This window comes from Lethenteron reissneri, chromosome 20 (genome assembly GCF_015708825.2).
Source record: "Lethenteron reissneri isolate LAM-NWPU_2019-01 chromosome 20, ASM1570882v1, whole genome shotgun sequence".
Taxonomy (NCBI): Eukaryota; Metazoa; Chordata; class Hyperoartia; order Petromyzontiformes; family Petromyzontidae; genus Lethenteron; species Lethenteron reissneri.
In genome coordinates, this window is record NC_083798.1 from 2,493,530 (window position 1) to 2,513,983 (window position 20,454).

General features: G+C 40.7%; 1 protein-coding gene across 1 annotated transcript; it reads left to right on the forward strand.

Annotated features, from left to right (window-relative positions):
- The first annotated feature begins 1,377 nt into the window (after positions 1 to 1,377).
- PA2G4 (proliferation-associated 2G4) lies at positions 1,378 to 19,486 on the forward strand. Its single transcript, XM_061554586.1, has 13 exons — positions 1,378 to 1,552; positions 5,882 to 6,010; positions 7,504 to 7,609; positions 8,972 to 9,041; positions 9,606 to 9,698; positions 10,488 to 10,551; positions 11,461 to 11,539; positions 11,951 to 12,029; positions 13,341 to 13,474; positions 14,163 to 14,257; positions 15,149 to 15,276; positions 16,687 to 16,740; positions 18,047 to 19,486. The coding sequence occupies exons 1-13, from the start codon at positions 1,468 to 1,470 to the stop codon at positions 18,101 to 18,103; spliced, it is 1,173 nt and encodes a 390-aa protein (XP_061410570.1). The 5' UTR covers positions 1,378 to 1,467; the 3' UTR covers positions 18,104 to 19,486.
- Positions 19,487 to 20,454: the final 968 nt, after the last annotated feature.

Genomic DNA, 20,454 nt, shown 5'->3' on the forward strand with positions numbered 1-20,454 from the left:
AACAACAAAAAAACACAAGACCGGCTGGTTGAGTACACATCTGCCCGCACGTTTGTAAATTTCTCGTTATTCATTCAAGCATCACTTGCCAGTGAATAACTAAAGCAGGTTGGCTTGGTCCATTGGCCTTCCGAGTGAAATTGCAATTGATTGACTTCTTGACAGGCTGTACAACGAAATAGCAATAGCAATGGCCCAAAATATTGCATTGCAATTCCAAGTGAGGATTTTTCTGTGTCTTCGATGTCGTGTGCAAGGCGGTGCACGAGGGCACGCGGGATACGAAAAGGGGTCCAGGATGGAGTTGGTGGGAGCTCAATTGCATCTTGCAATAGGGCCCATGCCAAGCACACTACACCGCTGGCTGTCATGATAATGTGCGCATCTGTGATATACTGGCTGGACATGTGAGAAAGAGCTTCGTTAGCTCATCGGATTTGTCCGGGATATTCTGATCCTGTAAGTGCAGGGCAGGTGCAGGCTGTGGGGCATATTGAGGACCAGACTGCAAGAACGCGGATCAGCATTGCAGGGCAATGTTGTGGCCGGGCTGGGCCACACAGACCAAGACGTCCCCTTGTGAATACGGTGCTGTACTATATATTATTGCAGAAGCAAAACTGCACGTGGATTTGAAGTGCAAGACGGATGGGTTTTTTTAATGACCAACTGAAATCTATCCAACAAAGGCGACAATCACAAATGCTAAAAAAACGAAATCGAGACCTCGTCTTTATCGGTTTAAAGTGCACGAGATTGGCTGAAATGAAATGGGATGCAAGGTGTGTTTTATTGCCACTTGCAATACAAAATAGGGCAAGTGAAACGGGAGTCCCCATGAATGAAACAAATAGTTGTTGTAGGTCGCTGTGCGAGACTTAATAGGGGAGTGAACAGTGCTCGTGATAACTCATCAGTGGTGCTGGACCCATGCGCTTCACCCTAAACGATGCGAGTTCAAACCCCGATGAAGCCTGGATATTTGAATGGATTTTTTCGATTTAAAGCTTTCGTGACTGCAGGGATTCATCTTCTTGGTTCTTTCGGTAAAGTCACGTATAAGGTAAGTAATAAAATAATAAAAATAAAACATAAACATAATTATGTTTTATTTTTATTATTTTATTACTTCCCTTCTACGTGACTTTACCGAAAGAACCAAGAAGATATTAGAATGGAGTTCAAAAGAACTCACAAACACTTCGTGAAAGACTGCCTTTTGATGGACGACCACTGACTGACATCGTGTGGCACAGACCCGCTCATTAACATAATTTATGCAACTTCCGGCTTGTGGGGGGGGGTGATGGGCGGAGGCGGGGCTACAGCGTTTTGGCGCGAAAAGAAACGGGGTTGGGGCACTTCCGGCAGGGGCGCGCACGCGCAAGGCAGTGTGGGACGAGCACGTGGTTGTTGTTGGTTGTTGGTGGTGGTGGCAGCAGCAGTGGCAGTGGCGAGACTGCGACGATGGCGGACGACGATGGGCAGGAGCAGACGATCGCCGAGGACCTCGTGGTCACCAAGTACAAGATGGCAGGGGACATCGTGAACAGTTGAGCGATGGGTGACGGCGGCGGCGGTGGCGGCGCTCGCCTGCGTCGTGTGTGCAGGCGGGCGGGCGGTGGGGGCGGTGGGGGCCTGGTGGTGGTGATTGCGAAGGCCGCACACGCGGTCTGCAGTCGATAGGCGAGCGAGAGGTTTCGCTTTGCCGCGGTCGTGTCGGTAGCCGCGACGTTGGTTGTGGTCGCGAGCAGAGAATGAAGAGTGATTGAAGCGCTGGTGAACGAGGTTGAGTGGTTTAGCAACAATATGGGATAGCTGCAGTTTGGCTAAATAAACGTGGCCCTGGCTCATAGCTGCTGCTGCTAGGCCGCGTGTCTCGTTAAGGCAGCGCGGATTCGCCCCTCAGGGTCCTTTATTTAACCATCGAGTAGTCACTCCCGCTTCCTCTCCATGCACACAGAGACGCTTCGGCATCGAGCCGGTCGTTTTTAACCATTTACATTCACTGTTCCGTTGACTTGGCATCCGATTCGCTAAGCCCTTTTGTTTAGCCACTGAAACACTCCCCATACCGATTACAGCCTCCCTCTTGCCATTGAAATTCAACTTCATGCGTACTCACTGACAGTCGCCGCTACTACTGTATTTAATAACCAATCAACACCTCTATATTTAACCATTCAGTAATTTTGCCACAGCAAGCCACTGAGTCTTAATTTTATTTATTGTATCTTTACCGAGAGACACTGCGCTTTTTTGAAATTTTAGCTCGCAATGTAATTGTGTTGAAGCAAATGAGAACTCCAGATACCAGGGTAGTTAGTTCTCATTTGCAACAATGACTCAGGTAATTGCGTAGTCTGCAGTAGGGGTCAATAATTGATATTTGTGGTCCCAATTGAGTATATCCTCAGTTGAGTCATCACGGGTATATATTTTAATCGTCCACTAATATGTTTTTACTTATTAACAATTGGGATACTGTACTGTCCCCGCATAAAATTATTGTCGATGCACATTTGAACACGGACTGTATCCTTTCGCCACTCAACACTGCTCCTTTAACCATTACGATCCCACTGAGAAACCACTACACGTGTTTAACCTCTAACAATTGAAATACTGCTTCTGTTAAACCATGTTAAGCCCTTAGAACTTCTGGTTACAGACACGCCATTACCAAGTAGCAACAATTGTTAGCGCGACTAGAATTGTGTTGCAAATTTACGATTTTTGCAACTACGAATGTTTTAGAGTCGTGCCGAGTATGATTCGCTCCACGTCTCGGAGGTTTCAGAAATTCGGTGGTTGACGATGGTCGCCTCCAGCGAATGATGATGGATCGTGGTCGTTATGAGTTCTACAGTAGATGCTTGTACGGATTGTTTTTTTAATTCCTTGCCCAAATTATCGGAGGATGGGGGGTGTAGTCCAGCGTCAGGTTCTGAGTCCAATCTTAGGGTGTGTGCCAATTGGGTTTAGTAGTAGCCAGAGCAAGATCATTTATTTCATCGCTCATCCACCTCTCACCTGGTTTTAAGTAATTGAGTTTCTTCTGTAGTACTCGATGCAGTATGGCTATGTAGGTTGTGGGTCACATGTTGACCTTGAAAGTTGGGGCTGTGCCCTGTGGTGTGCAGTCGCAGATTATAATCGGCCGGATAATGGACAGGTGTTAATTTACCCATGGCTCGCAGTGACATTTCTCCGATAGAAAATACCGTGTAGACTATCTTCGTTCTTGCAATGTGGCTCAGAGGCCTGTTTTCTGAAGAGCGAGCCAGCAATCTTGACACTTTTAAGTTAATGAGTTGTTTTAAGTGCAAGGCGTTACTGTTGATGATCCTGCTGACAAGATCATCAACGGTGACAAAAAACGTGCGATGCGATGTTTATTAACTTACGTGTAGGGTTTGACATTATTTTACTCCACCTAACCCCAAAAAACTTTCATATTTGTTGCTGTTAAAGTTGTGTACAATTTAACACACGGGCTTTCGCGACCAATATTCATAATAAAGGTTTTTGGGTTAGATCGCGTGTACAATATTACTTTAATTGCATCTATTGAAATGGTATGACATGGCTGTATTTGTTTCTTAATTCGTATACTTATTAGCTGTTATGTCAGCTGGAGGCACTACTGAAACCCAGAATATCACACGATTTTACATTGCATGTGTGTCTATATACTAGAAACTCAAGTTTGACTGGGTGAGGTTATGCTTTTAGGTGTAAATATGGCTACACGCCACTTGAGTCACTATCCAAAGGAATCGGTACTATCCCACAATAGGAATGAAAGCTGGTAACAGCCCAGTATGCCATATCATTACACCCTGTGATGCTGCTACTGTACTAGATTATTACAAAGTGGGCTTTAAGCTTTGCTCACTTATCCTATAATTGAATAGTCTGTTTTTCCAAACGCAAAATTACGTAAATTGTTTTACCTTAGATTATTGCTGTGAAAACTACAAATGTGTACCGGTACTCATAGCTATGTGAACTAATTTAATTCTGTTGAGACTAAACTTATAATGCATGTGTAGTGACATCGTGGATGTCACTGTAATGCCGACCCTAGAGAGGCACGGCGTGCGATGTATTAACATCGCGGACACCACGTATATGTGGGTGCAGTACTGGCCCAAGAGGGGCTCGGTGAGCGCTGACTGCCAGTGCTGGATGGCACCACGCTCTGCGTGCAGTGCCGGCCCCTACAGGATAGGGTGTGAGAGTGCCGGCCATGGGAATGAGGTTACTCAGGGCCATGGCACTCTGGTTGACCCTGAAGGACACGTGACCGGTAAAGTATAGACAGGGCCCCCCAGGTGGGGGCTTGGGGTGCTCGAGGATTCTCGAAGGTGGTCGTGGCCAAGGGCGGAGCCAACCACCCTGCAGAGAATAGAAGCCGGGTCCCCGAGAAGGACCGGTGGCAGTTATTCATCCAGAAGATATCTACGTTATAAGTCCTAGACTCTCCAACATGTGGACCTGGACCCGAGCTGTGGTCCGGTCCATTGTAGCTACTCCCGGTGTAATTAGTCTAGTTAGTCTGGTGGTCCACCACCATAGGTTGTTATCTTGTTAAGGGGCAGTTACCCTTTGGTGTTGGTGTTAATAAATGTGTTGCCTCCAAAGAGTACGTCTGCGACTCGGTTGAACTCACTACACATGTATAATATACGTGGACTTTGGTCAATTATCAATTTCATGAACAAGGAATGTGTGTCGACTTTGGAGGAACTCAAATGTGTTATACCCAACTGTGCACCTATTTTGAATAATTGGCAACATGTATATATATTCCTTTTTAACATTGTGAGTGTGAGAAGTTCTCAGAAGGAAAGTCACATTCACGTAATTGAGCCCACATGAATACATGTGCAGCTGTCTACATTGATGCTGGTGATTTGCATAGGTTGTGGTCTCAACTGAAAGTACAGTTGATGGATCTATTCCCACTGCTGATGGGTAATATCTGTGTGGGACTGATAAAGCTCAATGCCAACTGCTGAAAAGTGTACATTAAATAATTCATGACCTAATTTGCCATGGATATGTGCATGTCATGCTCCAAATTCCAATTGGACTACCATTAAACAACATTCATTTCAACATAGTTCATTGCCTTTGGTATTCAATTGTCAATGAAAATTTTTATTGGATTTAATACAGAATGCCATGTTTCTATAATAATCTTTTCGAGTGATGAGATAAACTATCGTACAGGTCATAAAGTGTGCAATTTATGCAACAAAATATTCAGTAGTCTGGTCAAATTGATGCTTTGTCACAAGGTCCCAAAATAACTATAATGGCCTGATGAAGTTTTGAGTCACTGGCATTACTGCTGAAGGTATTTTTTCCAACATGTAGTTGGATATAGGGAGGAAATGGCCATCAAAACAGTGTGTTTATAATTTTTTATATGGTTATTAAACTAATGGATCAATGTGGTTGGGTGGATCTAATGGCTAAGTAAGTCAAGAGCCATGGAACCATAGCACTTGAAGTGTGGCTCAATTCCTGGGCTGCCACCCAACAAACCATTTTGTGGTGGTGAGTTTTTATGGTCAGGTCAGCATTAACACATCACTAAAAAATATTTCAACGAAAATGTAGTTTTCATGTTGAGTTTTTTGACAGATATTCAGTGAACACTCAAATTGATGGGAGAAATTGCACTTTTCCATTCTGGGAGCCCCATTGTTCACGTTTGACAATTTGGTGTCGTTTTATTCACCAATGTGGGATAATTGGCTGAGTCATCATATTGGTTATTAAAATAAAAATATATAAGCATTTTGTAGTGCTTATTGACAATACTTCCTCTTCGGTGTGTGGCATTGTTCTATCTCTTTGCTTTTTTCAGAAATCATGAAGCAGCTGGTGGAAGCTGCCAAGGGTGGGGAGTCGGTGAGGAGTTTGTGCGAAAAGGGAGACAACCTGATTGTGGAAGAGACGAATAAAGTGTTTAAGAAGGAAAAAGAAATAAAGAAAGGTATGCACATGGAACACGCCATTCAAATACATTCAACTCTCGACCATATGCACTCCTTGTGTTCCTTACCCAGTATGGTGGTTTTTAATGCCTGCATTTTTTTGAGTCTATTCTCAATTATTTCAACAATGTCTATGCAATTGTAAAGGCATTTGGCTCTAAGAAGAAACTGTTTAGGAGCTAGAAACACTTTTCACGAGACCTCATTTGACCCATGCGCATACTGACATGCCATTTTTTCTGCCACATGATAAAGTTTTTCCCAGTCAAATTATGCAAACAATAATGTCAACTATGATATGCTCTCGTGACTTTGCTATTAGATTTTTTTTAAATATATAAGTTGGCTTAAATGTGATTTTATTTCGGGGGGAATACTGAGGTGTAAGAAAAGTTTCCTTTAATTCTGGGGCTAAAACTTTGCAATTCTTTACAGTACAGCTTGCAGTTTATTGATTTTATTTCATTGGTTTGCAATATTTCCACTTTAGACCCCATGTAGCCACTCTCTTCTCTCGTGTTATTTGAAAGAGCTACATGTGTTTGGAATAGATGGGATTTCTTTGTAGATATTTAACTTGTTATATAGCACTAATGTCAGGTGATTTAGGTTACTTAATACAGTTAGGAAAATGAAAGCTGCGTTAATTATAGTGGGGTTTTAATTATTCTTAACCTTGTAGATTAAAGTTAAGTGAATAGAGCAAACATGAACCAGCCTGATTTTGTTTTTGCTACAGTCAACATTACTCTGTGATTGTAGTTAAAATAATTACCATGATCATTTATGTCATGCTCTTTTTCGGGATGACTCTTAACTTCTTCCAGTCGTATGGAAGTGTTCAGCATTTTTCAGGAAATAGGTGGTGCACGTATAACTTCACTCTCAACCGTGCCAACATGTATGGTACATGGCATGAAAACCCACCATACCTTTGCAGAACCATTATAACACGAATCTTTTGAAAATTCCTACCTTGTTATTTTTTATGAACGGGGTAGGCCTTTGGAGGTAAATATGTGCAAATCAATATGGTGTCATTGGGTTTTAATATTGTATTTCACATGTCTGGGTGAGCACGTTTCTTTTGCAGTTCAATATTTTTAATTGCACTCTCACTCAATGCTTTAATGCCTACAAATTAATAAAAACAGGGCTGCGTGATTTCTCACCAATAGTTTTGACAGGTGGGTGATGAAGCATTAACGTGTTTAAATAATGCACTGTTTCCATAGATAACATCATTACAACTTTTGAGAGCATTCAACTTGATTTGTTTAAGATCAATGCATTAGCCAATGTAACAAATTTTAAACTTGATTTCTCTTTCCTCACCATGCCACATGCGATTGACTATAACCATAGCATTAATTCACCTTTGCACGCACCACCCGGCACTGCTGCCGTGTAGGGTTTACCTGTCGGCAGATAATTTTGCAGATGTGGTTTGATTCGTGCATGAGCCTAATGGAACATGAACTTTGTTGTTTAGGCATTGCCTTCCCGACCTGCATCTCTGTGAACAACTGCACCTGCCACTTCTCTCCACTCAAGAGCGATCCCGACTGCACCATGCAGAATGGGGATCTGGTCAAAATGTACGCTGCATAATAGGCGCTACCTCGAGCAATGTGCTTCGTGCATGTAATCGTAATTTTGGTGTTGTGCCCAAGAGCCCTTCAAAGAGCAGGAAATAAAGAGTTGCGATGTTAATCAAGTTGTGAGCTTAACATAGCAATGTGAGGATGTGTAATGTGGTTTGTCGTAATCTTTAAAGAGTTTTAATGTCCGTGTTCAACCAGGGAGTTGTATTGAGACAGGCAGCCTGCTCAGATAAGCTTCCAATGCAGATGTAAACTTAAATAATTTTTCTAACTTTAGTCATCTTATACAACCATTTTACATGATGTATCAAATATAAATTAAATGTTTTACGAAACTCACGATGCATTAATTGTGTAAGAATTTTTGTATCGTTTCCATACTCTGGTTCTATCGGTAAAGTCACGTAGGTAGAAATAAAATAAAACAAATCGCGACGTTTCCTTCGCAACACAAGGTGTTCTGTTTTATTTCTACCTACGTGACTTTACCGAAAGAACCAAAGAGTGGATTCCTGCAATCACGAAAGCTTCAAATCAAGATTTTTATGGTTTATTAACATTAAATGTGTGTTCGAATGATAAGCTGATGTTACATGCATGCAAATGGAACAAACTTGTACAAAAGGGAATGTTATGTTAAGAAGTATTTACTCAGAACAATGCAATCCCCTTTTGTCAGACAGTGGCCTGCGGAAGCAGATACATCAACCACCATTGATGTTTTTTCAAGTCTCCTTTAAAATTAAAACAAATTAACTGGAGCACTGAGAGTTGAACACCTTTTTTGTTTTATTTCCAATTTGGCATTTAGCCAATTTTAAGTGCTAAACCAAAATTAATGTGACTGTTTTTGTGCAGTCATTGATGATCACACTGGGAAAATCTACTTTATAAAACCACGATTCCCACCCAGCCGCATTAGTATTGTATTAATTATGTTTTAAAGGTTTTAAATTATGGGGTTTATGTTATAACCGTATTACTTTAGTTATGGTTGCCTAATCTTTGCTGTGCCTTCAGGGCCTACCTTTTTTAACAATATCTAGGTGTTAATGTGTTTATCTGGCTAAAATATTTCAGAAAATCGATTAAATGTAACACGTTTCCTTCCCAAGTTAAACATTTTTATATTGCAAAAATGTTTCTTATTCTATGCCATGTACATGTACCAAGAACAAACGAAATCAATTTTTTTCAACATTTCATTTAATAATGGAACACATAAAATGTTTACTGTTAACGTCCCATGAAATAAAATACACATTTAATAGCAACAACATTTTGTGTTAGGATATATAAACATTTCATGTAAACCATGCTTTCTTAAATTTGGTAATGTGCTTCACTTTATTTCAGTGACCTGGGAGTTCATGTGGATGGGTTTGTCGCCACGGCTGCGCATACTTTCATCCTTGGTGTTTCCAAGGTAACGTGGCCAAAAAATGCAATTCCTGGTTAATATTAATACAAGAGCCCTAGCCGTTTCAACATTTTACACACAATCGACGGTTAAGTTCTCAAATTTGCCTGGTAATGTAGCCAAGAAATAGGGCATGCTTTTTAAAAGTTATAATGTAGTTATAAAGTTTTCTTTCAATGTAGTTAATTGATATATTTAATTAATATAAATAACGAGATCCACATTACAACCACACGTATTTTTGCAAAACAATTATTTACTCTCGTGATTCTTTTGAACTTCTACAGAACAATGTAGTAAAGTTATACTTAGTCACATAATGATAATAAACGTTTTATTAGGAATAATCATCACGCCTTTACGGTCACCAAAATGAGGACCAATTTGTGGGAAGGTAAGTGGGTTATCTTTTGGAAGAGGTGGTTCCTTACGAGGTGAATAAGGCATTTCAACCACTGACTGAGAACTCAAATGGGGATGAGCACCACCCCACCGAATGCTCGTTGAGTTTGGAGAGAGGCACCGTGACTTGCTAAATGTGCTGAAGATGCATTTTACTGTTGGGAACAGGAAAATCCAGCCTCGGACAGGAAAGCGGACGTGGTCAAGGCGGCGTTCCTGTGTTCGGAGGCGGCATTGCGGCTCGTCAAGGCTGGAACAGAGGTACCTGAACCAAAGCCAGGGCATCTCGGTTGGGCCGTTTTGTGTTGTATAGAAATCCTTTGCCGTCTGTTTGCCCTCTTCCACAAGTATCAGTTATTCCATAGTTAAACAATAATTCGTGAAATTTCACCGTTCAAAGCGGCATTTATTATTGGTACCCAGTGTATTTCGGCCTTCCTGGAAGAAGCACAAGGCAATGACACAAGTTCATACTTTTGTGATTAATGCTTGGAAGCGGGATAGTGCACCAAGCTATGACAGCAATGTCATTATTACTGATTAGTCTTTCAGCAAAGCGATCTAAATCACGCCCTAACTATATGACGCTTCACAGAGTGACTAAATTATACTTGTGGTGAGCAAAACAGCTTTGTGTGGCAGCAATTGCCCAGTTATCGGACTGGAACGGTTATGTGAATCCAGGATTAACATTAAACTGCACCAGTATATCCCAAGCAACAGCGTTGGCCAATTTTTGCAAATATTCAAAATAGATGATTAAATGTCCCTTGCATTGTTACACATGCCAAAGATAAAATGTATTGTTATTGTGTTAATGATGGGCATTTATAGTTAATACTTCTATAGTGTACAGCATGTTAAAGGTATCCGTGTCTGTTTATGTTGATGTGGATGCTTTTTTTCATGAGTAAGTGTATAAAGTGTATAAACAATGATTGTGTACTTAAATTAGTTTTGTATTATTTTGTCATCTTAAAAGCCTCATGCTCCTCTGGTTTTCAAAACTGCTTCACAGATGTCACAATTCCACGTTGTTTTGAATTTCAGAACACTCAGGTGACTCAGATGTGGAATAAAATGGCAACTGAATTTAAATGCACCCCCATTGAAGGTGAGACTCATTTCAGACATGGTGATGTGCACCCACATGTGGAGTATTTCTGCATTGCTTCACCAGCTCTACTGCTTAGGTTGGATGGACATTGATTTCCCAATCACATACATAATGCTACTACTGCCATGGCTGTTTGTTGAAATGGTGTCGTGTATATTATGCAAGTGCAATATGCGAGCCCTTTGAACGTGTCCTCCTGTCTATTGTGTTTATCAAAATAGCCCAACCAACGGTAATCCCTATTGAAGTATGCTGCCCTTTGTAGGCATGCATTTCAACAACGTCTTATTTGATGATTCGCTTCCACGCAGCACTAAGACGGTAGCTATCCGAACAGTTAAAGTTATTTTGATTTCTTTCAATTTCGATAGATTCTCTAATTAGGCTTGGCCAGTAGTAGCTAATTTTGCACAAAACGTCAACAAAATCAATTGACTGTCCTTGTTGGCACGCGTGTTCTGCTACTGCTAACAGTTGTATTTGTGAGAATTTAATATTTATCTGTTCTTTTAGTCTCGTGCTGATCATTCGTCATGTTTGCCCAACATTACATTTACCACACGTGCAGTTAATCCTGTACACACCTTGTGTTGATAGCTTCGTTAATACATCTTTTGTACCAGATATTAGATTCTGTATTTTATGTACCGTGCCAAATCTGTCTCGGATGTTTTGTTTTTACAAACTGGCTAGTTTATCAGTTACTCCCGCAATGTACGGTACCATTTTTTTTATTGACAAATTTGGCTATCAAGCCAAGAGCTGCATTTAGAAAATGCCACTTTTGTTTGTGGAAAATGTATTTTCATGTGTAGCAAAAGCATGCATATTTCAGTGAAATGTAAACAAATATTGGGTAAATTACTGTAGGGTTTTATTTACGTTGCTTGGTATGATTCTTTGCAGGCATGCTGTCCCACCAGCTGAAGCAGCACGTGATCGATGGGGAGAAGACAGTCATCCAGAACCCCACTGACCAACAAAAGTGAGCAGCCTTAGATCTGCAGTCCCAATAAATATGTTTAAATTATGTATTGCTGTGGCAGAATGTGTGACTCCCAATTACACGGTTTTTTAAGGTCGGCCCCAGCTTAAATTATGATTTGGTCAATCATATTCTGGGAGGGTTATCAAAATTCGGGACCACTTTGTAGGAGGTCCACTGGTTCTGTCAGAATACTGACCACCACCACGGCGATATGAACCCTTGCTGTTGATGTTCGTGTATGTCATGAATTTGACTCTGTACCGAGGCTCCCCCGTTATTCTTCAGTAAAATGTGTTTACCTTTGTGGGATGTCAAGAGTGGATCGGCCAGGAGACATTAACACTTTTGCATAAAAAAAGTCAGCATGATTCCCTAATTTTAGTTGACTTAAACGTCTCACGTCTGCAGGAAGGATCATGAAAAGGCTAGCTTTGAAGTACACGAGGTCTATGCTGTGGATGTCCTGATCAGCACTGGGGAAGGCAAGGTAAGACCTCTAGGTCATAGAGAAATCTGTAGAGCCTGAACTAGCTCAGTCACTTATCGACCCCATATATCTCAAGGTAATGTTATGTTACTTGCTACCATAATGCATATAAAGGTCCGTTTGTCACAAACGTATTTTATACTCAAATTCAAATTACACATACATGCACACCGAAACAAAATACAGTATAAAATTGGCCAGTCGCTTGTTTATAAAAAATAGTCTTTCAATTGGAATTTCAATCGTTAGAAATGAATGGCTGACAGCCATCAAAGATTGTTAATTTAAGATTATGACATTTATGAACACTAAAATGCGGCTGCCTTCATTGCAAAATCATGATGATTGTGAACAAAAGACTTTAGATTACCTCGTAATCATTCATGCCATCAACATACTATTGTTTCTTCAAACGTGTATTTTTTTAACTGTGTCTCTTTATTGGTTTACATTACTGAAAATGTAATACATTTGCATACAAAAGTCTTAATGTTGCATCACTGATATATTTTAATGTCATTTTTCCAATGTTTTAATTTTCCAAAATGGACATGATTTCTATTTTCCATATCAAATGGAATGTATATTTTAAGTTGATATTGTATAGATAAGTTAAAAGTAAAAAAACATGAAATAAGGTTTAAATATTTTGGAATCTTGGCATATCACTGGACAATTACATAACAGCCCATTAAGAAGATGGTTTGGCTAAAATAAATAATCTGAAATTTCAATCCATTTTAGCAACACTTCAGGACAGGTGCTTTCAGACACCGAGAAGCATTACACTACCAACTCTGGCCATATTACAACCACAACATTTGGTGTTGATGTCATTACAGCAATAATCTAAACCAGCTTAAAGATGAGTGCACTCGGATGGCTTGTTCATAAATATTGCATCACATTCGCTATGGTCAATGTCATCGGTTGCTCATCGATCATAACCAAGATTCGCTGTGTACATAGCATAGCCATGTGGAATGAGGTAAACAGCCCCCAAATTAATGGTTGCCAGAAAATACAATTTTGATTGAAAAAAATGCCTAAAATTTTTTTTTTCAAGATCCTTAGAAAATTTCATTCTAGGGTTCTTTGAGGCAATGTATCAAAATGCCCAGCTTAAACAGGCACAGGGGGTTTAACAATGTATACTGGCAAAATAAATGTCAATAAAATCATAGAATGAATGACGCAGCCTTGCAAGAAAGCGTAGAATATCACTTTTGTCGACATTGGTTTGCGTCCCACGTCTTGCACTCGACAAGGTGTGCTTTTTGAATGCTTCATTGGCGGCGTGTTCCACCACAGGCCCGTGAGACTGGCCAGCGTACGACTGTGTTCAAGAGGAACCCCGACAAGCACTACATCCTGAAGATGAAGGCCTCGCGCGCCTTCCTCAGCGAAATCTCCACCCGCTTCGACGTCATGCCCTTCACGCTACGGTAACCCCATGTGGATCGGTGGGCTTGCGGTGGCTCTTGCTTGCATTCGACCTCGTTGTGGAGCCATGGTGTCTGATCGATTGTGATTAAAGGGAAGCTCTGTTAATTAAAAAAAGACGAGCGGAGCTTTGACAATGTAAAAGAGAATGTTAGAATTGTAAAAGAAGACATTAACATTTGTTTAGGCACTCCTTAATAGCACTGTAGTAATGTCAGTTCAGCAACGGATTAAACTGATGTCACTGGAGTGCCATAAAGATTTGCTTGACTGTCATTTACAAAGTGTTTTCCAGTTGACAAAAGTTCCAAACCTGAGTTAACCTGGGTCACACAGACGAGGTGTATATAAAATAGCGGCCGCTTGCTTAATTTTGTTTAGTGTTAGTCTGCTGTGTGTACTCTGACTCGACATATGTGAAAAAGAGCTTTATAACTCAACGGATTCCAGTATAAATAAATATTCCGATTCTTACCTACTGTTTCACGGTGGGCCCCTTCATTCCTCATGAAGTTTCCCACCGCTAATGCAGGATGTTATAAAATAGTATGGACTGGTTAATTACAAACTGTTGTCATGTCCTACTCCGAACACGAGTTAATATTGTGCCAAAGCAGCATCGCCAAATAATTTGTTTACTTTAACAGTGATCACTTATACCTTGTGATGTGTGTGCGCACACGCTTACAGGGCATTTGAGGACGAGAAGAAGGCACGCATGGGGGTGGTGGAGTGCGTGAAGCATGAGCTGCTGCAGCCTTTCCCCGTGCTCTACGAGAAGGAATGTGAGTACTTTCCTCTGCTAAGCCTTTCCCATTCCGATGACGTACGTGTGAGTACATCGTCAGCTTTTCTTCCGGTTCCGTTTCGATGACGTAGCTTTATTGCGACCGAGGCTCCCACAAGGCCATGTGGGAGGGCGCGTGGCACAGTTTGGCACCAGCTATCATAGTGCGGTCGTGTCGCTACAGTTCTCTGCGGTGAGTACAGTGTTTTTAAAAACAGTGGTGCTATGCTTGTAATAATATTGACGCCGACTGCTTGCACGTTCTGATATTCAGTGTTGAACGGGACCCACCCTGAAACTTGCAGTTGTCTTGATATGGGAAGGGGTTAAGATAAACAACAAAGATTCACCTGTTGTATTACATGAAGCTAAAGCATAGCCATGCTTTTGGAAATATTTACCTGCGCTGTTTATGATAGACGGAGTGTGAAGCTGTTAATGAAAAAATAGAATTCTAACTCGCCACCCTGCGATGCGGGTGCATACTACTGTCACAGGCACATGGACGACACCTTCACCTCCGTTGACAATGCGAGATCCACATGACTGGCAATGTCATCATGTGCGGTTCATTTTGGAAGTCTTCACGTTACACTGTGAAGGGAAAGCTGTGACCCGCAGCATTCCATTCTGGAACTAGGAGTTGAAATTTCAGAGGCAAATATTCTATTGTCTAAAGTGCTGTTCAGTGCAGGCCTTACCCTTAATTACTGGAATCGTGTATCACTTGTGCTATCTCAGTTTTGTGCCACACACAGATCGATCTTGCCATTTGAGTAACTTTGTCCAACATGCTGTATATTATTGCTCTGTGTATCGTGATGCTCATGTGTGCCTTGGACCTCTTGCACTTGAATCTGTTGACTCACTCTTTCCCTTCCTCCTACAGCGGAGTTTGTGGCCCAGTTCAAGTTTACTGTGCTGCTCATGCCCAATGGGCCACTGAGGATCACTGCCAACCTGCACAACCCTGAGCTGTACAAGTCGGAGCTGGAGGTGCAGGACCCTGAACTCAAGGTGTGGCAGTGACTTGACTTCTGGATATACAGTTTCTTTTAGCGGTCTTGGTCAATTTAAATTCTCGTGATTGTAAACACCTTACGGCGTAGAACCTATTTTATGTAGCTCACGGGGATAATGGTCAAAGTTGTCCCCAAAGCAGGCCATGAACTTACAACATGCTGCTCAAGTCAGGTGCTGTTCTCCGAGTATCTCCTGGCTGGGAGACTAATATCAGCAGCATTGTTTTTACAGAATGTGTCAAGCTTATTTTCCTTATAAAATCATTACTTATAAAACAAAAATATGCCCTAATAGACACATTACATGAAGATTGACAATTATTGCAAGACATGCACCAATTATATAATTGCACAATATAAATTTGCTTTTGAAAATGTAACCATGTTTCTCCTTTAATATAACATATACTACCTATCTTATTCTTTGGGTCTTTCGGCAAAGCCACGTAGATAGAAAAATTATAAAAAATAAAAATATCACGACGCTTCGATTGGAACACAAAGCAATCATCAGGTGAAACAAATATAGCCTATTTTATTATTTTTCTCTTTACGTGGTTTTGCCGAAAGACCCAAAGAATATGAATTCCTGCGTTCACGAAAGCTTTAAGTCAATACCTATCTTGGTCACCTATATGTTTATTAGGGGCAATATGGAAAGTGAAACTCATTGATGATTGAAAATGTATATGATGGGGCCATTCTGCCCCTCCAGCCATCGCTGATAAAATTACCAATTTTTGACAAATCATTATTGTGTCATCCTCTCTATTTACTTCTGCCATTTGAATTTGTAATTTTAGCCACTGGTTTTGGACCACCACCCATTGGGCATTTGAGCCATATGGTCCATGCGATTTGCATCTATTTCTGTGTGTAGATGCATGTAACACTGACATTTGAGCCATATGGTCCATGCAATTTGCATGTATTTCTGTGTGTAGATGCATGTAACACTGACATTTGAGCCATATGGTCCATGCAATTTGCCTGTATTTCTGTGTGTAGATGCATGTAACACTGACATTTGAGCCTCGGTGTATGGGCAGTACAAAGTTCACTGTTAATGGGGAAACACTTCGTTAGTTTCTCGGTGACTAATTACGCCCATCTCATTATTGTGGTGACTTTCCCTCTTTTATAATATTAACTCCCTTGGGAAATTAGACCAATGTTGTAGTCTCATCAGCTTAATGTGTTTCTGATCATTTGTAAGACTACCTTAGTTGGCTATCTTAGTTATTGCCTAGAGACTTCTGTGCGGTTCGTATATTTTAGCATTAATTGGTTTGTGCCTTCTGGTATTTAACTGACCCTCCCCTAGTAAAAAATATATAATTTAACAAAACGGATTGATACAATGGCAAAGTGTACAAAACTCATCTTCTTGAATGTTGCATTGCAGGCGCTGCTGCAGAGTTCTGCCAGCAGAAAGGCCCAAAAGAAGAAGAAAAAGAAGGTAATGAATAATACTTTATGTCATGTGTTGTCAGCCACAGACGCATTTCATGGGATAGCTTTTGGAATTCAACACCATGTTCACACCGCTAATATAGGAATGAAGAAACCAGGCTCGTAAAACCAATGCACATTGGGAAGGCCCGTAACGATGAATGGTGTTCATGCCGCTGCCTGCTTTATCTCAATCTTGGTTTCGGTCATATTCCCATTGTACACGTGTTATTGTGCAAGTTAAGTTAATTGCATGTAAACCTTCCTACACCACTTTGTGCATATTTGCTACGATCGCCTCACTCCCACACCATGTGTGAGCTAGTGTTTTGTATATACAGCAACACACGGTGTCTTTTGTTGCTTCGTGCCACAAGGGCAGATGTCATGCCAAGGCTTCACGTGCACAACAGGAAAGCATTGGGACAAAAACTAAGCAACGTTTCCTAAAATGAAACTTGAGAATTTTAATCCTTTTTGGAAAAGCTGCTTTAAGGATCTCAATTCAGTGCTGCTTGGAGAAATGTGGCCAAGTTTCTTTGTCACTTGTGTTTGGAGGTAGCCCAAAAGCTGGCCATTTAAGGATTCCTTTTTTTTAAACAGGTCCTAAATACAAGAGCAGTTGTATAAAGACATTTATTGAATTTGAAGTCCCTCTCATGTTTTTCCAAACTTTAATTTGTGTGCTTTTGCCCTCTCCCCACTGCTGAAAAGCATGCATAAGAGGGCCACCCTCGAGTGCAGGAAATGTGTATTGTACATTCTTAATCCTGCAAATCGTGAAGCTAATTTTGCTAAATTTGCCAATTTTGGGTCATGCAATTAGTGATGCACCTGAAAAATACTTTTGTTAATTAAAATACGCCAAAAACACTTTAAGGGCAGGTTTAAAATCAGACTTGAAAGTAATGACCAAAGTAACTACAAATGACATGATAGTACCGTGGGCAGTAGTGCACAAACAAATTACAGCACTGGCCTTAAAAGACAATATACAACGGGCCATGTGTTGGGTGAATGAGCCTTCTTTTCAGAGCCCATTGTCAGTAAGAAGAGCCATTGCGTGAAACATCACACGTTTTATACTTTTCCGTTTAAGGAAGTGTTACTACAATACACTTCCATAAAAATGTAACTAAATTAACAATAGAAACTTCATCAGCTGGCCATACCAGGTAAGTTGACGGGACTTCCTTCCGCAAGACAAAGTCTTCGTTAATTTGCCTGATGGATTTGATGGTTTCAAGGAGTGTAAGTTCATGGACTGCCTCATGTGATGCACTTCTCTTTCTCTCCCTTTGTTCTCACCTCAGGCTGCCAAAGGTGTGGCAGATGCTGCAGATGAGCAGGAGGTCGCAGAAGCAGAGTAAAATGAACCTCTTGCCTCACCGTGTTCAATGGTCGGATTTGGACTACGTTCAACTTTGTATTTTTGAAGTCCGGGAAAAAAAAAATGTTTTTTTATGACCGTAAACAAATGCGGCCAGACCAAATTAGTTTTTTTTGTTCTTTCATTTCTTTTCAGTCCAATTTTTTTCCTGATTTTAAACACAAGCGTGTACTCTTATGCAACGTTATACATGCTAAAAACGGAATGTAGTTTTACCCTATCTCAAGAATTAAGTTTTAAGAGTTTTGCATCAACTTGTGTTTTCTTTCTATAAGGTTAATTCAGTGACTTATCCTACAAAATGCTTACCCAGGCATTTGTGGTTCCCTGGGTAGCATGTCATATTTTAACTTGTCATCATCAGAGCAATTTACATTCGGTTATACTTAAGAGCATTTGTAATGCACATGTTAAATGATAACGTGTCAGATGCTGTTTCCTTGTTTAGCTCAGATCAGCCATTGTGATGAAAGTGAACAAAATCATATCAATGGGGGGGGGGGGGGGGGGGGGAGCTGTGTGAGATACTTCCAAAAAGGTTTGTGTATCTGTGGACCATATGGGGGACAACATTGTAATGCCCACAGCCTACTTGTTTCAACAATTAAACATGTTCATGTCTTGCATAGTTCTAAATGCCCTACCTCCATCTCTTCCTTAAATTCTGGAAAACTCACCGCCACATCCAGCATGGTTTTTAAAATGACCTTCCTGTAATGACTCGTTCAGCTTGTTGAACCATCAAATGCCTGGTTTCATTTGTTGCAGAAGGGGACTAGTAATACTTTCATTGCAGCATTTTAATTTGGTCAAGCACACTTTTCTTTGTAATCTGCAAGGTGTACTATGTTTTACAAACAAAGCTCAGTGTTTGATTTTAAAATTCATTTGCAGGCAAGGGTTGTTATTTAAATGCTGAATAAGTAATTTTAGTATTGAGACATCGTGTTTGCTTTTGTGACCAGCTTCTGACCTGTGGATAATTAAAATAAACTTTGAATTTGCAACAATGTAGGTAGTATTTCCATATACCTTATAGTTCAGTCTGATAACTGTTAAGTTAAATTACATCAATGTAAAACTTCTAACTTATTTTGGGTAAACTGATTGCTATAACAATAAAAGGGAAACACTGCTCATAAATCATCCAAAAACAAATTTGGTCTGGCCCAACAATTGCTTTGCAACTCAGCAGATAATACCAGCAGACTGAAACACTTTTTAAATAAAATACCATTGATAAGCATTTTGTTACCAAATTATTCTGTACTTTATAGCGGCATGCTTAAACCTCTTGTGATGTGCCTCAGGTTTATCCATTTGAATGGCCAGTGTGGAATAATAAAGGCAACGTGGACACCTACTGCACCTTACAGCTTGTGATGTCCCCCCACATTAGGCTGGCAATCTGTTGATTTGTGCGTGTACCTGGTGAGTTTGAATGTCCACCCGAGCCAGTGCCAGTTACATGCCACAGCTGCACTGTTTGATTCATTAAACTAAGCATCCAAATTTAACCATTATTTCTTATAAAACCAAGTTCTTGTTTAAACTTACCTTTTGTCACTAATTGTCTAAAACCTCCATTAGCTTATACTTGAAAATGAGGTGTTGGAACCGGTATCTCACGTGAAAAGGTATTGTTTTAATCCCAAACGCTTTAGAGCAGAAGAACCTCATCCCAACTGTCAGGCGTGGTGGTGGTGGTGGGAATGTGGTGGTTTTGGGATGCTTTGCTGCCTCAGGACCTGGATGGCCTGCACCATTGACACAGCCATGACTTCTGCATTGTATCTGAAGATTCTGGAAGAGAATGTCAGGCCATCCGTGGGCAGAAGCCGAAAGTGGGTCTTGCAGCAAGACTGTTCCTAAACGTACAAGCAGATGTACGGAAGAATGGCTGCAAAAGAAGAATTTCTGGGTTTTACAATGGCCTTGTTAAAGTCTGGACCTAAAGCCCATCGACATGTGCTAGGACCTGAAGCAGGCTGTCAATGCAAGGCAACCCTCAAATGTCACAGTTCGGTAAGGAGGTTTGGGCCAAAATTCCTAAAATCCGATGTGAACGACTGACCAACTGTTACAGGAAGCGCTTAGTTGCAGTCATTGCTGCTCAAGGGTGTTGCCAGTTACAGAGTCGAGGTTCACCTACTTTTTCACACGTGATTATTGACAATCATTTGAAGATAAATGTTGAAAGAGTATCGTGTTTTTTGTGTCATTTGTTTAATCAGGTTATCTTCATTATTAGGACTTAGATTAAGATATACAATTCTAGGTTTGAAATGTGAATCTTAAGGGGTGTTGTGGCAAAACACCGTCGTGGTCAAC

Excerpts from the sequence above, each read along its gene's own strand:
- PA2G4 (XM_061554586.1), top strand. The coding sequence starts at position 1,468 with ATGGCGGACGACGATGGGCAGGAGCAGACGATCGCCGAGGACCTCGTG. Across the intron at positions 9,042-9,605 it reads TCATCCTTGGTGTTTCCAAG|GAAAATCCAGCCTCGGACAG; the intron begins GTAACGTGGCCA and ends TGTTGGGAACAG. Across the intron at positions 12,030-13,340 it reads TCAGCACTGGGGAAGGCAAG|GCCCGTGAGACTGGCCAGCG; the intron begins GTAAGACCTCTA and ends GTTCCACCACAG.